The sequence below is a fragment of the Cylas formicarius genome, unplaced genomic scaffold (genome assembly GCF_029955315.1).
Source record: "Cylas formicarius isolate icCylForm1 unplaced genomic scaffold, icCylForm1.1 PGA_scaffold_2__14_contigs__length_35257938, whole genome shotgun sequence".
Classification (NCBI taxonomy): Eukaryota; Metazoa; Arthropoda; class Insecta; order Coleoptera; family Brentidae; genus Cylas; species Cylas formicarius.
The window spans coordinates 21,364,974-21,382,292 of record NW_026844319.1 but is presented as its reverse complement, the minus strand read 5'-3'; the positions used below and the strand labels follow the sequence as shown (position 1 = coordinate 21,382,292).

At 34.2% G+C, this 17,319-nt stretch overlaps 2 protein-coding genes across 6 annotated transcripts; both read right to left on the bottom strand.

Moving 5' to 3' along the window:
* Positions 1-694: 694 nt before the first annotated feature.
* On the bottom strand, positions 695-11,786 carry LOC132697856 (hemocyte protein-glutamine gamma-glutamyltransferase). Of its 4 annotated transcripts, XM_060663561.1 has the most exons (12): positions 11,662-11,786; positions 8,302-8,562; positions 6,108-6,244; positions 5,923-6,058; positions 5,688-5,871; positions 5,417-5,634; positions 4,866-5,075; positions 3,732-3,951; positions 3,520-3,678; positions 2,987-3,216; positions 2,329-2,489; positions 695-1,257 (listed from the first exon to the last, which is right to left on the bottom strand). In XM_060663561.1, the coding sequence occupies exons 2-12, from the start codon at positions 8,504-8,506 to the stop codon at positions 970-972; spliced, it is 2,148 nt and encodes a 715-aa protein (XP_060519544.1). In that variant the 5' UTR covers positions 8,507-8,562; positions 11,662-11,786; the 3' UTR covers positions 695-969. The 4 variants fall into 4 exon arrangements, with proteins under 4 accessions (XP_060519544.1, XP_060519548.1, XP_060519546.1 ...); XM_060663565.1 differs by lacking the exons at positions 8,302-8,562; positions 11,662-11,786 and adding an exon at positions 6,686-6,704; XM_060663563.1 differs by lacking the exons at positions 8,302-8,562; positions 11,662-11,786 and adding an exon at positions 6,643-6,696.
* Positions 11,787-13,203: 1,417 nt separating this feature from the next.
* LOC132698016 (uncharacterized) lies at positions 13,204-16,603 on the bottom strand. 2 transcript variants are annotated; one of them, XM_060663844.1, is made up of 3 exons: positions 16,362-16,603; positions 16,040-16,257; positions 13,204-13,598 (listed from the first exon to the last, which is right to left on the bottom strand). In XM_060663844.1, exons 1-3 carry the CDS (start codon positions 16,375-16,377, stop codon positions 13,371-13,373), a joined length of 462 nt encoding a protein of 153 aa, XP_060519827.1. In that variant the 5' UTR covers positions 16,378-16,603; the 3' UTR covers positions 13,204-13,370. The 2 variants fall into 2 exon arrangements, with proteins under 2 accessions (XP_060519827.1, XP_060519828.1); XM_060663845.1 differs by having other exon boundaries at positions 16,040-16,248.
* Between the last annotated feature and the right edge of the window lie 716 nt (positions 16,604-17,319).

Below are 17,319 nucleotides of genomic sequence, written 5' to 3'. Positions count from 1 at the left end.
GCCTATTTGTACATGAACTATATTTTACTGAGAATATGCTACATATTGTATCTACTGCTATCTATATCAATATGACTAATCATCGTGAAGCAAATATAGTATTTTTCCATAAAATTCGGCGGCAAGAGATAGTGAAGTAGGCCTGTCTCAAAAAATAACAAGCAAAGTACATCACTTCCTAGAAATAAAGACCATTTTCATAGATAACTTTATGATCTACACTTTATGTCTGAATTTTGTTTTGGCAAACCCGACAATTTTTCAGAAAAATATATAAAACCGAAAGTTTTGATTTTTCACAATGAATAACTTTTTTAATACACAAGGGACAGGAGGTTTGTGTTAGTTTATTTCTACAGCTCAGTCGGAATTTTTATTATTTGACAACTATTTTTTTGCCGGATTAATTATAATTTATTAATTCAGAAAGCAGCACTCGCTAAACTCTCAAATAACTCCAAGACCTGTAATCTTTTTTGACTTGAAACAGGTAGGCAAATAAAAAAAAATTCCTAAAAATGTTTAGGGTAAAACAAGTGACTCTCGTTGTTTGTTGTGTGCCCACAGACTTCAAATTTTGTTTCATTTTTTAATTTATTCCATAAATATGTAAATTCAACATGAAATAAAAAAAAGAGAGCACAAAAAATACAGCGTTCTTGGAATAAAAAAATCGCTAATGTAACCAGAACCCAAATACAAATTTATTTCCTCGACACAAAATTTTCCGTGGTTAAAAATAAGGATAGCTTCTTGCAGTTTTAATATCGAAAACAAGATGCCCTGTACATTCTTTAACGAACCAAATTAAGTTGAAAATGAGGAATCAGTTCATGAAATTGTTTTATTCCAATCCAATTTTGTCGCTAGTTTTCGTGTAAAATATGTGAGTCGCATGTGCATTTGAAAAATTTTAAACCAATATTTATAATAAACTATTTTTAAAAACCGTAAGTCGTTGATTTTTTTTTATTGAACTCGTACAACCTTAACATTTGACGAGCCCGTAATATCTGACAATTCTTTTGAAGAGAACGTAGCCACGATTTTTTGTTCGTCGCCACCCAACTTCGGTACCACTTCAGTGGTGACGGTCACCTTTTCATCGGGACCGATATCGGCGTGTGTCAAAATCTGATTCCGGATGAGAGACGGACCGGAAATGTGAAACTTGCAACCCGTCAAAACCTTCTTCAGAGGGTTCTTCAGCTCGAGCGTTATTTTCGTAGGCACAAACTGCACCGTCTCTTGGGGTACCTATAAGTAGACATAAACACGTCATATTGTTGAAAAAGACAATATTATAGAAAGTTAAGTATTCTCATAGTGTTTGATAGCTATTTGTGAAAGCAAATTATCGCAACAACAGGAGAGCGGTGAATACAGGAGTACCACAAGGAACAATACTTGGTCCAATTCTGATAATAATTTATATTAGCGATCTTAGTTTTTATGGCTAAGCGGAAGCACTTTTAGTATTGCAGATGACACTGATCTCTTAGATATTGCAATTTTCAGTAGTTGGTTTGTTTCACGGAAAGCACAAATCGAAATGATAAAGAAAATGCTGCATTAAATGTCTTGGAAATAATAGTAAATACCGAGGTAACTTATGGTATTAAACTAATTTAGATCCTCTTGTTAAATTGCATTAAAGTTTTGTAAGAATTATGCGAAACAAAAATAGGGACCACCCTTTCGCAAAATTGTTCTGAATAATATAATAAATAATAACAATTTAAGCTTTTGAGTCATTGTTCAAGATGACGCACGGTGGTCGTATTTCGGGAAAAAAAAACAAAAAGGCTTTTTCAGCAAAATGGCGATGAAAATACAAATATTTCATTAGTGTTACTTTACTTTAATTATGGAACAAGTTTTTTAAACGCCAATTTAGCCACGAGTTTAGTTTATTAATTTTCCTTAATTAGTGATTAATTATTATTAATTATTTATTAACACTAGGTAACACTACAAAAATTAAAATTCATTTTTACTACCACTCAGCTACTTCACAGGGTGTTCACAGAGGTTTCGTCAAGATCTTATTTGGCATTGAAATTAATTTAAATTATGGGATGATATACTGGAAAAAAATTGGCAATACATGATAACTAATGCCAACTGATGATTATATAATCCGACCTTACCAACCAAAGAAATATTTGGTATAAAATTAACCTACAGAACTTAAAATACAAAATGTTATTAGATGTTATTATATTTTAATGAAATTGAAAGTTCGCGGACACACATAATTTCATTGATTTCTTTTTCTATCACTATTTGTAAATCACCCTGCACATGTGAAATAAAGACAATTATTACCTGAATGTTTATATTCGGTTTAGCTACTTGGAAATCGTCTTCATCTGCCCAGGTTTGCCGGGTTTCGACCACGGTAGCTATGGCACTCATTTTGATGTTCGAATACTCCACGAGTTTCTCTAGATACTCGTCCCCTTTCACCGTCATTTTCAGCTGCTCCTCTGCGATTAAAACCCTATGATATTTTATCCAAAGTATTTCCGATAAATCATGGATAAAATACTTAAAAAGCATGAGGCGGTGAGCCACCGATCTCATCACTCTTTTAACGAGAGCTTTACAATTTGGAATTTATATCTTTGTGTATTCCACAAATTCATTTGAGTATAACCATCTTCTAAATTAAGTAGAACAAAGTCAACTTACATAACATGGACTCGATTTTTTTAAAAATGTAAAAGTAAAAAACAACATTTTATTATTGGACCGTTAAATTGGTTCGAATAAAAAAGCTCTTAGTTCACTTTCTGAATGATATCAAATCAAATCAATACCATGTTCTTATTTTATATGGTAACAGTAATTGGAGAGGGGTCGACAATTGCAAGCTCTCTGGTTGTCGAGATCTGTTGTGAAACCAATCCAAAACTTAATATGAAATTGAAGAGAGAAAATTTTAAAATTGAAATGGTATATCAAGTGCACTCGCATCACTAACCTGAATGGGGTTGCATTTTGAATTCTCCCTGGGACTTTTTGATGTCGTTTGCCTTCACGCCTGTGTAATAAACGGAGACTGCCGACAACGTGCACTTGATGCTTCGCACATTGTCGCTCTTGTTCGTCACTTTGACGACTACCGAAAAATCTTCGCCTATATTAATTTTGTCTAAGTCGACCAGATCGAAAGTAATGTCCTCTAGAGCAGAACTGGGCATCTCATAGAATCTACGACAAACAGATAGTTATTATGGTGGGTAGGAACTACTAGAATTGGGACTAGTGTTAAAAAAATAATTAGCCTCACACTAGAAAAAACATTTTAGAGGGGCATGGTAAGATATAGTTTGGAATTCTTTTCGCGTTTCTCATGTTTTTCTTCTTGTTTTTGGTCCTTGGAACAGGTTATCACAGGTTAGCCTAAAACTTGCTTTGGAGCGAGGGCTAGATCTACTTTTACAAATACTTCATTAATCAAGGTTTAAGAATTTGATTGATCTTAAAATTATAATGTATTATTATGTGTCTTACCTTTTAGCTGCTTCTGTACCTCTGACGGCATTCAAGAGCGAAAGACGTTCGGCTTCAGTGCCTTCCTTCGGCTTGTACTGCGTGGTGATTTCCTCCCTGTCACGATCGCCATTGTGGTCGAAAATAAATGGCTTCTTGGTAAATATATGTTTCCCTACACTAAAAACATTGTAGGGTTAAAAAGCGCTTACAGGCTTGAAGCAAATACGAACTGATATTTGTTGCAGTAAATCCTAGTGAAACCGATATCGCACTGAGGATCTTCTTTCCAACGCATCAAGTCGGCATTGACAGAGGCGATCATGAAAGGCACATCAAAATTGAACCCGACCTGCCCTCTTTTGATAGCTTCTAACGGAGCTGGTCCGCACTGGTAAAAACCGCTTGAGGTCTCTTGCGGCGTCGCGTCTATGGCTTGCCATCCTCCATAACCTCAAAATGATAAGTCTTACATTAAGATGACCATAATGTTAAGACAAAAAATTTAGGCTTGTTTTTGACAATAACTTTTTTTCAAATAGCGGCAAAAACCGCAATTGTGCAAATAGTTAGATATAGAACATCCTAATATATTCCGTAGTAAGTTAAAAAATATGGCCTCCGACTTAAATGAATCAAGGTATAGGCACTTAAAATTCTTATTCAGAATACGATTGGAAGTTTTTTATAATTAATATAATGTTGATAAAAGTCAGATTATTTTAAAAACCTCAAGGTATCATAAATCTTATTTTGACCGTCAAAAATGCTATAATTAAAAAGTACTACTTCAATACTATTAGCACTATTGGGAAAACCTAATCGATATTAGAAACATTTCGACAAAAAATATTTTTTTAAGAAATGAAAACTATTTATGGTTAAAAGATTTTTTTTTGTTAAATATTTGCTGCCAATTTTATTTGTGAAAAATATGATTATTACATAATTTTACAACGATGAAAAAATGCATTTTCCATCCCAAATTAATATTTAAATGATAATTTTCATTATATCTCACCAAAATTTGTTTGCTAAATGAACAATTAATGATTAAAAATGAAAAATTATTGACAAAAAATTAAAAAAAAAGAAATTTAGAGTTTTTTTTTTTGTCTTATTTTTTTGTCCTATTATACATTATATTGTACGCAGTTAGTGTGTGTTAAACATTTCTTGTTATGCATCAAAATAAAATTGTTGTTATTGTCATTACTAGGGGAATTTTAATATTAATATACGTCTTAAAATCTTTGCTGCGACTTTCAGTGCCACGTAATATTTTTCGAGCAAAAAACTTGCCGTTTCAATAAATAATAATTTAGGAATCTGTAACTCATTAATAAGTGGTTATCCTCTGCACGTACCTGCAGGCAAATCCGGTCTGGCCATGTAGACGTCGTTCCAAACATGGTAGTTCCATATCGAATCTGAATTGGAATTTTCGTTATTCGGGTCGAATTTCAGCTCTTCGTTCTGTGCGTTGTAATATTTGTCGACCGAAAGAGTTCCGTTAGAGTCGTGAGCCGATACCAGATTGGACACCACCCTGGATGGTATTCCCAATGCGCGACAAACTAAAAAAATACCCTACAAAGTTCTACTACAAATCGAAAAAAGTTGTTTCTCTACTTATTACGGCCTTACAAATTGTATCTTTATTAATAAACATAAAAATTAAAAAAATATATTTTTTTAATGCTTTTTGAACTGTCAAAATTGTCGTTTTAGCTAACTTTAGCTTATCAAATTTAATGTAGGTCATTTTTTTTTAATTTAATAAGAAAAATTGCATACTTTTTGAACAACAATTAATATAAATGTTTGCAGGCACAAAAACACACATAAAATACGAAATTACGTACTTCGTAATTGATTTATGACAAATCTTTACGGTATTCCCCAATTACAGACTTACTTGTGGTGGCAACTCCCGAAAAAACCCAGCACTGTCCGTAGTTTACTGGAGATTGATTCTCCAGGTACTGCTGCAAAATCGGGGCGGAACCAGTCCAAGCCGCCGGGGCAGTACCGTCGTCGTACTGACCGTCCCATCTGCCTACCAGGATACCGTCGTCGTCGTTGCTATTGACCATTTTGGAAATCATCCTCGTGACCTTGATGGCATCCCCGTGGCTAAATGTGTTCAGGACTTTGTACGGAGTACCTCTATGCAAAAACATTCCTACCTCGCATATGGTAGCTCGGATTTTTCTAGCATGTACATAATAGCTGGCAACACCGCCGCATCAAACTGACCAAACACCCACTCCCTGCCCTTGGTAGTGCCAATGGGACCCACCCAGATTTTTCCTACATCGTTGAGGACGTATTCGTCCAGCAACCTTTCTTCAGGCATATACACCAAATCCTCTAAATATCAACCGTTAATGTCAGCTTTGTCTGTAGGCAAAAATCACTCACGAGTATTCCAAGGGTTGAACAATATATAGCAGAGTAAGTCTTGCTCAAAAATACTCGCCTCGTCGCCCGAATCTTTAACGGAAGTTTCCACTTGAAGATACCACAACCCAACCGGAGCGCTAGGTGGTGCGTAGACCTGCAAGTGGGACTGTGAATATGATCGTCAAAGCTGAACTGTCGGGTACCTGAATCAGGACTGTGTCATCCTGATTGTTTACCATATTGCACGCCCATGATTTTTGATTCTGCTCGAGGTTAGATCCGCCGGTAGTATCGATGGTAACAAACGCTTTGGTTCCTTTCACCGGATGTGGATTTGGACCTAAATTTAAAACATTCGGACCGAATCAAAAACGAACATGATGAATAAAATTAGAAAAAAAGAGACGTGTCTCTAACCATTGTTTTAGTAGTAAAAAAATTAAAACCTGTAGATTTTGGACAGAAAACTGCAGGTAACTAATAAATATATCTAAAAATTTGAAGAAATATAAATTTATGACATAGATGGTACAAAATTGACAAGAACTTCTTTCTTAATCCTTTTTAAGAAAACCACAAATTAGTTAATAAAATTATTTCCTATAAAAATAATACAATAAATTTGAATTATCAATATCAACTTTTTTTATGATATCTTATTATGAATCTATATTAAAATATTTTATTTATGTGGATAATATTTCTAGTTTTAGGAGTTTCGTATTCCTACACACAAACTTGAAATCAATGGATCAGATGTGTCCATGGTATAATTTATTACGTCAGAGTCGGTGGAGTATCTTAAGAGCACTAAAGGAAATCTAAATAAATAGACAAATGTGCTACGTCTGGAAAGTCCGCTATTCGGTCTAATAGGAAAATTATTGGTTAGAGATGCTTTTTACGAGTTAATGAGCGAAAATGGATCTCGGCGCTTATATAATTAGAAGGCTGTGAAACTTTCCTGCAGACCACTACTTATACGAACTAACCGCTTTGAGTTAAAACATATTACGTCTCATATAATGCTATATTTATTATATTTTGTTTGGCTATTATTTTAGTAACTAAAGATGTATGGCAAGGCATTTTTCCTGAAGAAATACTAATGGATCGCAAAAACGTTGCTGCTACTAGATTGAATCAAATAATTCAAATGTCACATGCGTTGTGCAATCAACTCAAAGAATGCAGTAATTAAAAACGTTTGCATTGTTTTAAAACCCAAGATAAATAGATAAATCGTTAAGCGTGCATTTTTTGCATATTTCATTTCGCTAATACGTTGAAGACTAGATTTGCTAATTTTCATTGCAACGTAAACACCTAATTAAGATTCAATTCGGTGATGAGCCTTATCTCGAACGAAGACCAAGAAGAATTTCAAGTTTTCAAGTGTCCTCGGAGATGATCCATTAAAAAAAAACTAATTCTCAGTGTGATAAATTTACTCAATGAAAACACTAGTTTAATATAAATAGTCCACACAGGCAGAAGAAAAAATATTAAGAATTTAAAGTTTTCCTTGCACTTGTTCCGTTTCAATGCATCAAAAAGATCCTATATATCGGATATATAAATGTATAATAAAATCACATACGCCAACAAATTTATCTTATTAGTTACCCCAATTAAAAATAAGTTAATATTAATTAATTTGTCAGCTTTAAAATTAGTAAATTTAATTAATTGTATGATTGATATTCACATAAATGTAGTGGACAATGTTTATATACTCGTATTTAAAGTTAGTTGGATACAGAGTATGCCCTATCTTATCCACTATGGAGCAATTTTCGGAAAAATGCGACAATTTCACTTTTTTTCACAAACTTATGGACGCCTTCAAATTTAATAATTTTTATAAATTGATATGAGATGAGGTTATATTTGGCTTTTTGTCGTTGTCTATGTTTTGTTGTTAGTCCTTATTTAGCTGAAATGTTTGAGCCCCAATCTTTTCTAGAGAAAAAGAAGATGGTGGGTCAAGGCCTTGGCTAGACAACGAAAATAAAGGGGGATTAAAATTGGTTACGAAAGAGTTTAAAAATGGCGCTGAATAGTAAACAGTTTTTGAGGTGGTTTAAGTAGAAATTTTACAAGTTAACAAAAAATGGTTAATGTGATTTATTTCAATAGTTGGCACTACTGATTTGACGAAAATTGGACCAAGTTGAATTTCGTAAATAAATTTATGAAGAACCTTGTAAATTTGTTTGACGAAATATCTCATATCAAAGTGGTGTGGATAGAATAGGATTTTATCCTTGGAACCATCATACCCAAAAATTTTAAATATTTGATTGAGCGTTGAAAACGAGACGCGAATGTATATTTGGAACAAAATAAAGTGCTCCACTACCCGGTAAGTAGTAAAAATAGAAAAATCGCACATACCCAAGTTAAAAATAAGCCGAATTTTGTCGGTTTGCGGGTCAAATCCGCGCTCGACGAACCGCACGGCCATGTTAAATTTCAGCCCCCTTCTGAAAATCGGCATGGGACATTCCTCATCGTAAATAAGTTCGAACTTATCCGTTTTGTGGTCTTTCGCATTTTCCTGCGGGTAAAAATAAACCGAATCCACTTCCAAACTGGACATGACGGACGCCGCTGTGGTCACCTATGAGCCGACTCTCCCGACTATCAAACGCTAAACTAAAAACAACACTATTAATCAAACCGTTTTATTAGTTTTTGCCGAGATAAAAGCTGCTGCCGGCCGCGTAACCGAAATTGAATATTGAATTTGAAATTTATTTTTTTACAATGATTTCGAAATTAAAAATTTAGTCTTCGTAAAAATTAAATCAAATTCAATTAAAAAAAAACTATTTAGACGATTTTTTACAATTTTTAAGAGTTTTTTATTTTATTTTTTTAGAAATTTTACGTTTTTCGTGATTTCTCCACCTAGCTATGTATTCGTGAAATTCACAATTCTTTACCTAAGAACCAAATAGGTTTAGTTTCGTTATCTAAATTTAAATTGGGAGCATTTTTAACGTTAAAATATGTGCTCTAATTACTATTAACTAAGTAAAGATGCTTGTTAATGATTTTTTAAGATGTCTTCTTAATGACATGTAATGTACATTTAAACACATAATAATTGTTCTTGATCAAAGTATAAGTAAAATCATTCTTTAAAATAAGCTTGATATATTACGACTTAATACGGCATTTTGTAAAGTAATACTGTTTGCTCCGAGAAGGATGGGGTGTATTGTGATTTCAGAAAAATGAAAAAAACGTGTTTCTACTTTTTACAGGTTTAGATAGATAGATTCATTTATTGACTACGTTTCGTACAAAAGCGACATACAATTGTAGCAAATCAGAAGTGATATTCAAGTGCAATAAAATCAAATTAATAAGTAACATAAAAACACACATCTAATACAAACAAAATTAGACAGTACTATACAGTTTTATAGCGCATCGATACCAGTGACAGTGTCAATGTATGCTCGCAGGGAGTAAAAACAATGACGTTGTAGGAATTCTTTAATAGTATGTTTAAATTTTCTATTGCTCATCTTTTTCACGGTACCTGGCAAAACATTATACAATTTCAGGTTCAATGAGTTGTTCTCAGACTTCTTCAGTCTAAACCTAGACCGTCTAAGGAGATCCCCCGAACGAGTTGAATAGGCATGGCAATCGGAATTAGCGCTAAAGTTTCCTTTCGTTCTCTGTATCTCTAATAACTGGTAGTAGATATAGATGCAAGGAGGGGGCATCACTTTAAATTAAAAAAAAAAGGTTGACAATGGTCCCTATATCCTATATTAGCAACGACTCGAATGGCCCTTTTCTGCATTCTAAAAAACTCCACAGCAGCTGAGGAATCACCCCACAGTACCGTGCCATAGCATAAGTGTGAATGCAACAAAGAAAAATAGACCATAAGCAGAGTCCTTCTTCCTATCAGGCCTATCAGTCGTTGCTGGACAATCTATTTTTCAGGTCTGAGATATGTTGTTTCCAATTTAGACTATCATCGATCCTAATGCCAAGCAACTTGACGGACTGTCCACTATTTACCAAGCAATTGGAGGAAAACACAATACTCTGGGTCTTGTCTAAATTTAATTTAAGATAATTATTTTCGAACCAGACATTAGCTCTGTCCTCCAACATGCCAACCCTAACGGACAACTCCTCGATACTCTTAGCAGATGTAGTGAAGGATGTATCGTCGGCAAACATTACGCACTGATTGGGGGCCAAGAAATGATAAAGGTCATTTATGTAGATTGTAAATAGTAGCGGGCCCAGGACGGAACCCTGGGGCACCCCGCTTACTACTGGTTCAAGTGATGAACAAACTGCTGTCGGCCCTGCAAGTAGGACGCTATAAGATCTAAGGGCAGCCTCGTATACCATATCTGTATAGCTTTTTAATAAGAAGCTGGTGAGAAATACAGTCGAAGGCCCTGGAGAGATCACTCAAGGTCAAACCAACTAATTCACCCCCCTCGAGGCCCTCAACTATCCCACTTACAAGTTTAGACACTGCTTGGATCGTCGAACACCCTCCCCTAAATCCAAACTGACCAGCACAAAGACATTCGATCTTATTAATATAAGAAGTTAGCTGATCTTTTAGTAAGACCTCAAAAACTTTTCCGAACAAAGGCACGATTGAAATCGGCCTGTAGTGGTTAGCATCATTTATATCCCCTACCTTATGGATTGGAACTACTCTCGAAATCTTAAACACCGACGGAAATACACCTATGTCAATACATTTATTACATTACATTACATTACATTACAAAGTTTGTGCCGCCAAATGTAAACAACACAAACTTGCAGGGCCAATCAATCGAATTAAAATTCTTTTTGGTTATGGCAAGCAAAGAAGAAGACACTGTTTTTATTGGAATAAAATAGAAAAGGACACATTCTCCCAACAACGCATTAAAAAAAAATAGTTCGTGTTCTTACGTCTATAGCGTCAGTAATAATAATAATAAAATAAAAAAATATGTATATCGAGTATATCATCGACATTCATTCCACTGAAAAGAAGCTGTGAAATAGTAAAATTACTTCCAACTAATTATTTAATAGTACAAAACGAATAGTATTTAATGAAGTTTGATAAACTTCTTCAATCACTCTGTATTAAGAACTCTCTCCGCTCGTGCCAAAGCAAAATCCTGACTAAATTGGCGTTTATCAAACTTGTTGCATAATATAGTATTGCATCCCATACGCGCGCCTTTCTTGTAATTATTGCATTATTTTTGAACGAAGAACAATGGGCAAAGTACTTAAATTAAGAAATACAAAAAAAATTGTTAATGTTATATTTCTGTCTAAATTTGCCGATATGGACCTCTCAAAATAGTCCACAATAGCTTAAACGCACATTAGGAAACCGCAAATCTATCCGTTCTATTAATTTTTATGATTAACGGCAATTTGGGACCGGATGCATGCCTAAAATTTGAATTGGAGATTGTGCGTTAATAAAGTTACCGGTTAAGACTTTTTCAGAAAAAAAAATTGTTGGGCGTCTAAATAGTTCCTACTTGAAGTTGCGAGAATACGAAGTACAAAACAAAAGCACTTTAAAAAAGAACGATTCGTAATTGTTTGATATTAACGAAACAAGAAAATTATCTAAATGATACTACAACTATATTAATTGCAAAGAGTCAATCGCACTTCTGACATAATGCGACTATCCAAAAACCAACGTACAAAAATGAAATTCATTTTGAACATGATCAATTTTAAGTATACCTGACCGGTCGTACTAACAATAAGCAGATTCAACACAGACTGATTACTAATCACCACTTTAACTCGTTTTTGAATTTATTCTTTTACGCGCCGAAGTTGACACTCGAATAAACATTCACCATGGCTGGTAAAACAATTTATCTTAAGCGGGAATACACGTACGTTCTGACCACAGACGTATCGCCTAGTACGCCGTCAATTGCAAATTTACGGCGTTGAGAAACGTCAAATTTCTTGGAAAACGATCGATGGTGACATCCTCTCCACGACTGGATTTTTGGATGAATAAGTAACTGACCCACATTTCGAGTATGGTATACAATAGTTTACTCTAAATGTAAGGTTGGGTTCGGAAAAAAAACTTCAAAGAAAAGCTAAGAGACAGCCAAAAGCTGATGTCGATGTATAAAAAAAACTATGATAAATACCGCATATGGATATTTGCTACTGTTGTGGGCTGTTTAAAAAAAAAGGTTTAAAAAATTGCCCTACTTGTTTTGCTATCCGACATATGAAAACATTTTCAAAATATATTTTAATATGTATTACAGGAAAAAATATTTTTTATCAGGCACGAGCTGTAAATTTTTGAATCATTGAAAATTACCTTTGCAAAAATAATATTATAATAAATAAATAATTTTTTTAGTAGGCTTCAAATTGCGCCGTCATGATACAGAAAACAAATTACTACAATTTACATTCCAATTTTGGCTGTTAATGCGCTGAGTTTTAGTTTTTTTCAATTAACTGGGATATAATAGTTTGTTTTACAAAAGTCTGGAAGAGGTCTTTCCCTTCAAAACTGGCCCATTTATCTCACCCTGACGGATTATTTATTCACGCTATTCAGCAATGAATCTTGCACCCAAATTCCTAGGTTTCCCAAAACGTTCACTCGTAGAGCAGAGAAAATATAGTTTACTTTTTGAAATTACTTTCATAAACTCCAATTTCTAAAAGTATCGAAATTGATTTTTTTGAAATGGATAATGTTATTTTAATATAATAGGAACTTTAAGTGGCTATAACTTGATTCAAACATACATTTTAATTACTCAAATTACTCATCGTATGGTATTAGGATGACCTATAGCTAACTCTGCGCGTTTTCGCAGAACACTAGAAATTACGGTTATATTGTTTTCCCCAAGTTTTAGTTGCCTAGGGTAATAAGAAATGTCAAGGCAGTCAGTCTTGTCTCATTTCGCTGTTGTGTTATTTTTTATAATTATTAAAAATTGGATGGTTATTTTTGTGCTAATTGTTAAGGGTTAAGCTAAGTGTTACTTTTGTCCAAACAACGATTTACCAAAAGGAACAGCGTATTGAATTCATTTTTATCCTTGTTTATTAGTTATCGTTATAACCATATTTTTCAAGTTTCTGAAAGTAATCGCTTGTCCTAAGCTTGTCGACTGTTTTTAGTGTGTGATTTGATACTATATTGTAGTGAATTAGCTAACTCGCCAACAAGTCGCATTCTGTAATACATATTATATTTTGTGGGGATATTTAATTAAAACACAGCACCTGAAAGAGTACAAATGTTTAATTCCGTTTTTAGTGCTACAAGGTCAAAGTCTAGCTTAATCCTAAATAATACTACAGAGATTGTCAGATTAGAGGATCATAGTTTACAATATTTCACCTATTGTAGTTTTTAGTCTACGATCCGTGGGAACCGTCAAGCCCTGCTTAATCGAACCTCAATAACACAGTATCTCAAATATAGAGAAGGAAAGTTCTTCTCCATAAAAAGGGATGTACAAAAAACCTAGGCTCGGTTGCACTTTACCAACCGTCAGGGTACCATCGTGAACAACCCTACCGACGTACAGGATCTCCCCATCGCCAGAAGTACCAGCTGGGACTGCATTAGGGGGAATGTTGTCGCCAGAACAAGGATGCCATGAACCGTGAAAGTCGCAGAGTACCTATAAAATTTAACCAAAGACATTGCCAGTATAAATACATTAAGTGGAAACAACGGAAACAAAAATATCTGCAGGAGTCCATCTCTCAATTGCAAAATCAAAATAAAAGAAACAACTATGTCCTCTTCTACACTAATTGTTTAGACAAGGTTATTTTTTTTTGGATAACCAGAAAAATTGCTGCTAGATCAGTTTCAGCTCTTGTGACGATTTTTTCAGTTAAATTTCAAAACATGCTAGGGATTTTAAACATGTTTCTCTAATTTCTAGGAATATAGAATATTGAAAATTACGTTAGTTTGATTACTAAACATGTGACCGGAAATGCCTCCTGCATAATGCAACCCTAAAAATATCTTATTTTCAAAATTACTGCTACAACGGTTTGAAATATCTAAAAGAAATTAAGACAACAGAAATCTTAAATTTTTCATTGTATTTTAACGTAGGGAGCTTAAAAAGTAATTTCTGTCGTCATTAGTTGAAAAATCTTCAAATAACTCCAAAACCAATCATCTATTGACTTTAAACGAGAGTACTTGTTGTATGGCAATTTATATAAAATATATCATTTTGATCCCATAATTAAAAATAGAATCACAAAGTTTTAGGACAAAATAAACCATATCGAAAATAATTTTTTGGGGTCCCTTTTACAGCCGATGTCCTGAAGGAAATATTTTTGGACATAGTTTTATTAGCCAAACGAATTCTGATGACCCTAGAAAGTAGAACAATGTTCGTTGAAAGACCTAGAATAAAAATTAACAAAAATAAAACAAAATCTTATTGAAAATAATAAAATATTATAAACAGAACAAATATATTGACAAATGGTGGATGCGCGCGCCATTCAAGATAAGTATATTATGTAACAAGTGTGGTAAACGGCATTTGAGTGACGAATTCATTTGGCATGACCGAAGCGACTGCCTTAAAAAGTTTACCAAACATACTTGTACGACCATTATTTATGAATACATTCACTGGGTCAAAATTCAAGCGTTGGGTAATATTTTCGAAAACAAAAGATTGCTCTCAAACCAGTTGGTAAAATCCTGAAAATGTCCGAAGTGCAATTTACTATTTGAGAGGATGGAAGCAGGAAATAGTATATTATGCAACAAGTGCGGTGAACGGCATTTAACTCACGAGTTTACTTGGCACGAGCGGAGCGAGTGCTCAATAAACGAGTGAGATAAAGAGTCTTCCAAACGTGTTGCATACTATACTTTTTCTAAGACCCTCACAAAAAAATCACAATTTGAAAAATAACAGAAAATATTTACTAGTTGCCAATAAACCTATTCACGTACCGTTCCGATTGGTTCTGCTATTGTTGTCTCTTTTTAACTGTGTACGTTAAACAGGGAGAAATGTATTATTGGATATATCATATAAACAACGAAATAAACACAATTTTAAAAACGTTATGTTGTTTCTTTAACTTTTACTTTTTACTTTTAAATTGTTCATTTAAAGAAAAAGACTGTAATTGGAAGAAAAATCATACAAGGATAGAGCTTTTAAGAGGATTAAATTTTTAAGATGGCATAAGCAAGAAACAGCTTGTTGTTTTATTTGCACTGATGAGACATTGATGTTTGAAAATCGTACAATTGGTCTTGGCAAGATTTTAATACTGTTAAAACTGGAAAACTGTAAAAACCACTAAAGTTCATGCGAACGATATGTAAACTTTCAGTGGGAAACTTTATTTAGCGACTGGTTCACTGGATTTTAATTGTAGCTCATAGCACGTAGTATTTAAATTGTCTAATATATTGCGTAACATTTTCCTGTGTATTAGTTTTTGGGTACATTTTTGCAAAACAACAGGAATACATTCACTGACATGACGGTCAGAAACGACAAACGTCAAAATTCAAACCGTGCGAAATATCTCCGAAAACATCCTATTGCTCCCAAACCCGTTTACCGCACTTGTTGCATAATATACTATTATCTACTATGCACTGATCAAACGTGCGCAAAGTGTTACTTTAAGTCGTCCGCTTTGTTAGCAAATGTCGTGAGCCACATTGGGCGTTCCAGATCCTTAGGCCAGGAGATCGGTCGATTTTAGCCACTAAGGGTATTTTGAACTTTGAAAGTTCTGATGGTCACATCACACGTCACTCGCTGAATGTGCTCAAAAAGCAATGGTTATAGAAGTGTAGTATGCAACCCATCGATCAACTTCTTCAGCCACTCGTTTAAATCAAAACTCGTGACTAAAGAGTCGCTTATTAAACTTGATGCACAAAATACTGTTCGGTACATTTTTTTTATAACGTGCTAGTTAACTTAGGGTCATATACGACGTACATCGTATGCGATATTTTCTTTTCCACAGTCCTTGGATAATGCTTAGAGGAGAAGAAACCAAAAACGATCTGTTTAATTCACTAATTAATTTAAAAAAAACTCAATTCGATTACCTCGTATTCAAATACCGCATTATCTGATCCGGCCCAAGGAACGTAACCCTGTTCCTGACTTTCCAGCAATTTTCCCGGTAAAAGAGAGCCCTCGTAGTACGCCCTTATCACGTACATCGGTTCCCCATTATCTTCACCACCTATAAAAGCACCAGGTGGTACTTCGCCGTCCCTGGCTGCTATCCAGCATTCCTTATTATGACGATGGCCTGGCATAACTCAAATTAACAAAAATTAACGGACGACGCGTTTACGTCTATGGGTTCGATTCTATATTTATCAAGCATTTATATCATCTAACATTTAACCTAAGAAAACTTACCGGGACGGCGGCTCATTGCAAAATGATAAACTTTTCTTCTGGTTGAGGAAACTCTGCCTCGGCAGAGGCGTTCGCGCAGAGCGTCACGAGACAAGCGTCTCCATATGCAAGCATTTGCGTTAATTTCGAATCCAAGGACGCGTATTTGAGATTTTTGAAAAACTGCTGCAAACAATTAGCAGCGTACGGAGATGGCGCGGCCGGAATGCACATCAGACGCACGCCACGTACGAGATTAACGAGCAGCTTCTTTATCTGAGTAATTTATTGCGTATAAAGTAAACTGAAATTAAAATCGTCGATAACAATTTTTTTGTTGTAATATTGAAGTTCAGTGCGTTTATTAAACTGCGTCAGATTTTAATTTTTAAACCGCTCGTCGCCGTCCTAGCATACGAATGTTTCTATTTAGATTTATTAGGTAGGTTCAGTGGCTTTAGTATAGCGTCCCCAGAATTATAAGAGGGTAATAAAATGTTAAGAATTTTTTGCCGGTTAATGCAGTTGCACAGAGATATTAATTTGTAATGAAATGATAACCCGAATAAAACTTGTGCAAAAAATTGTTCTTCTCTCTAGTAATTTTGAGACCAGTTTACATTTATCTGGATCTAGCAGTTTGTTTATATAATAATCTACTTAGAATAACGATTTAACTCTTGAAATTATTACATTTTACTGCGTTAATAATTTTATAAATAGAAAACAAAAAGAAATAAATTTCTTTCACAAGGGTTTTGCAACTCCGATATTTTTTGAAAAATTTAATAGCTAGTAGTAGTAGGGCAATGTATATACTAATATACGTTCTCTTGTCCATTTTGTTGCAGTATCATTTGCAGTAAAAAGTAGTAGTTTTCAAGAACATAAAATTGTCAAGTTCAGTTGCATCCTAAAAGGTTTTTCGCCAATATTGTTACAAAGAAAAATATAGACTCCTGAATTTTTTAAAATTTTG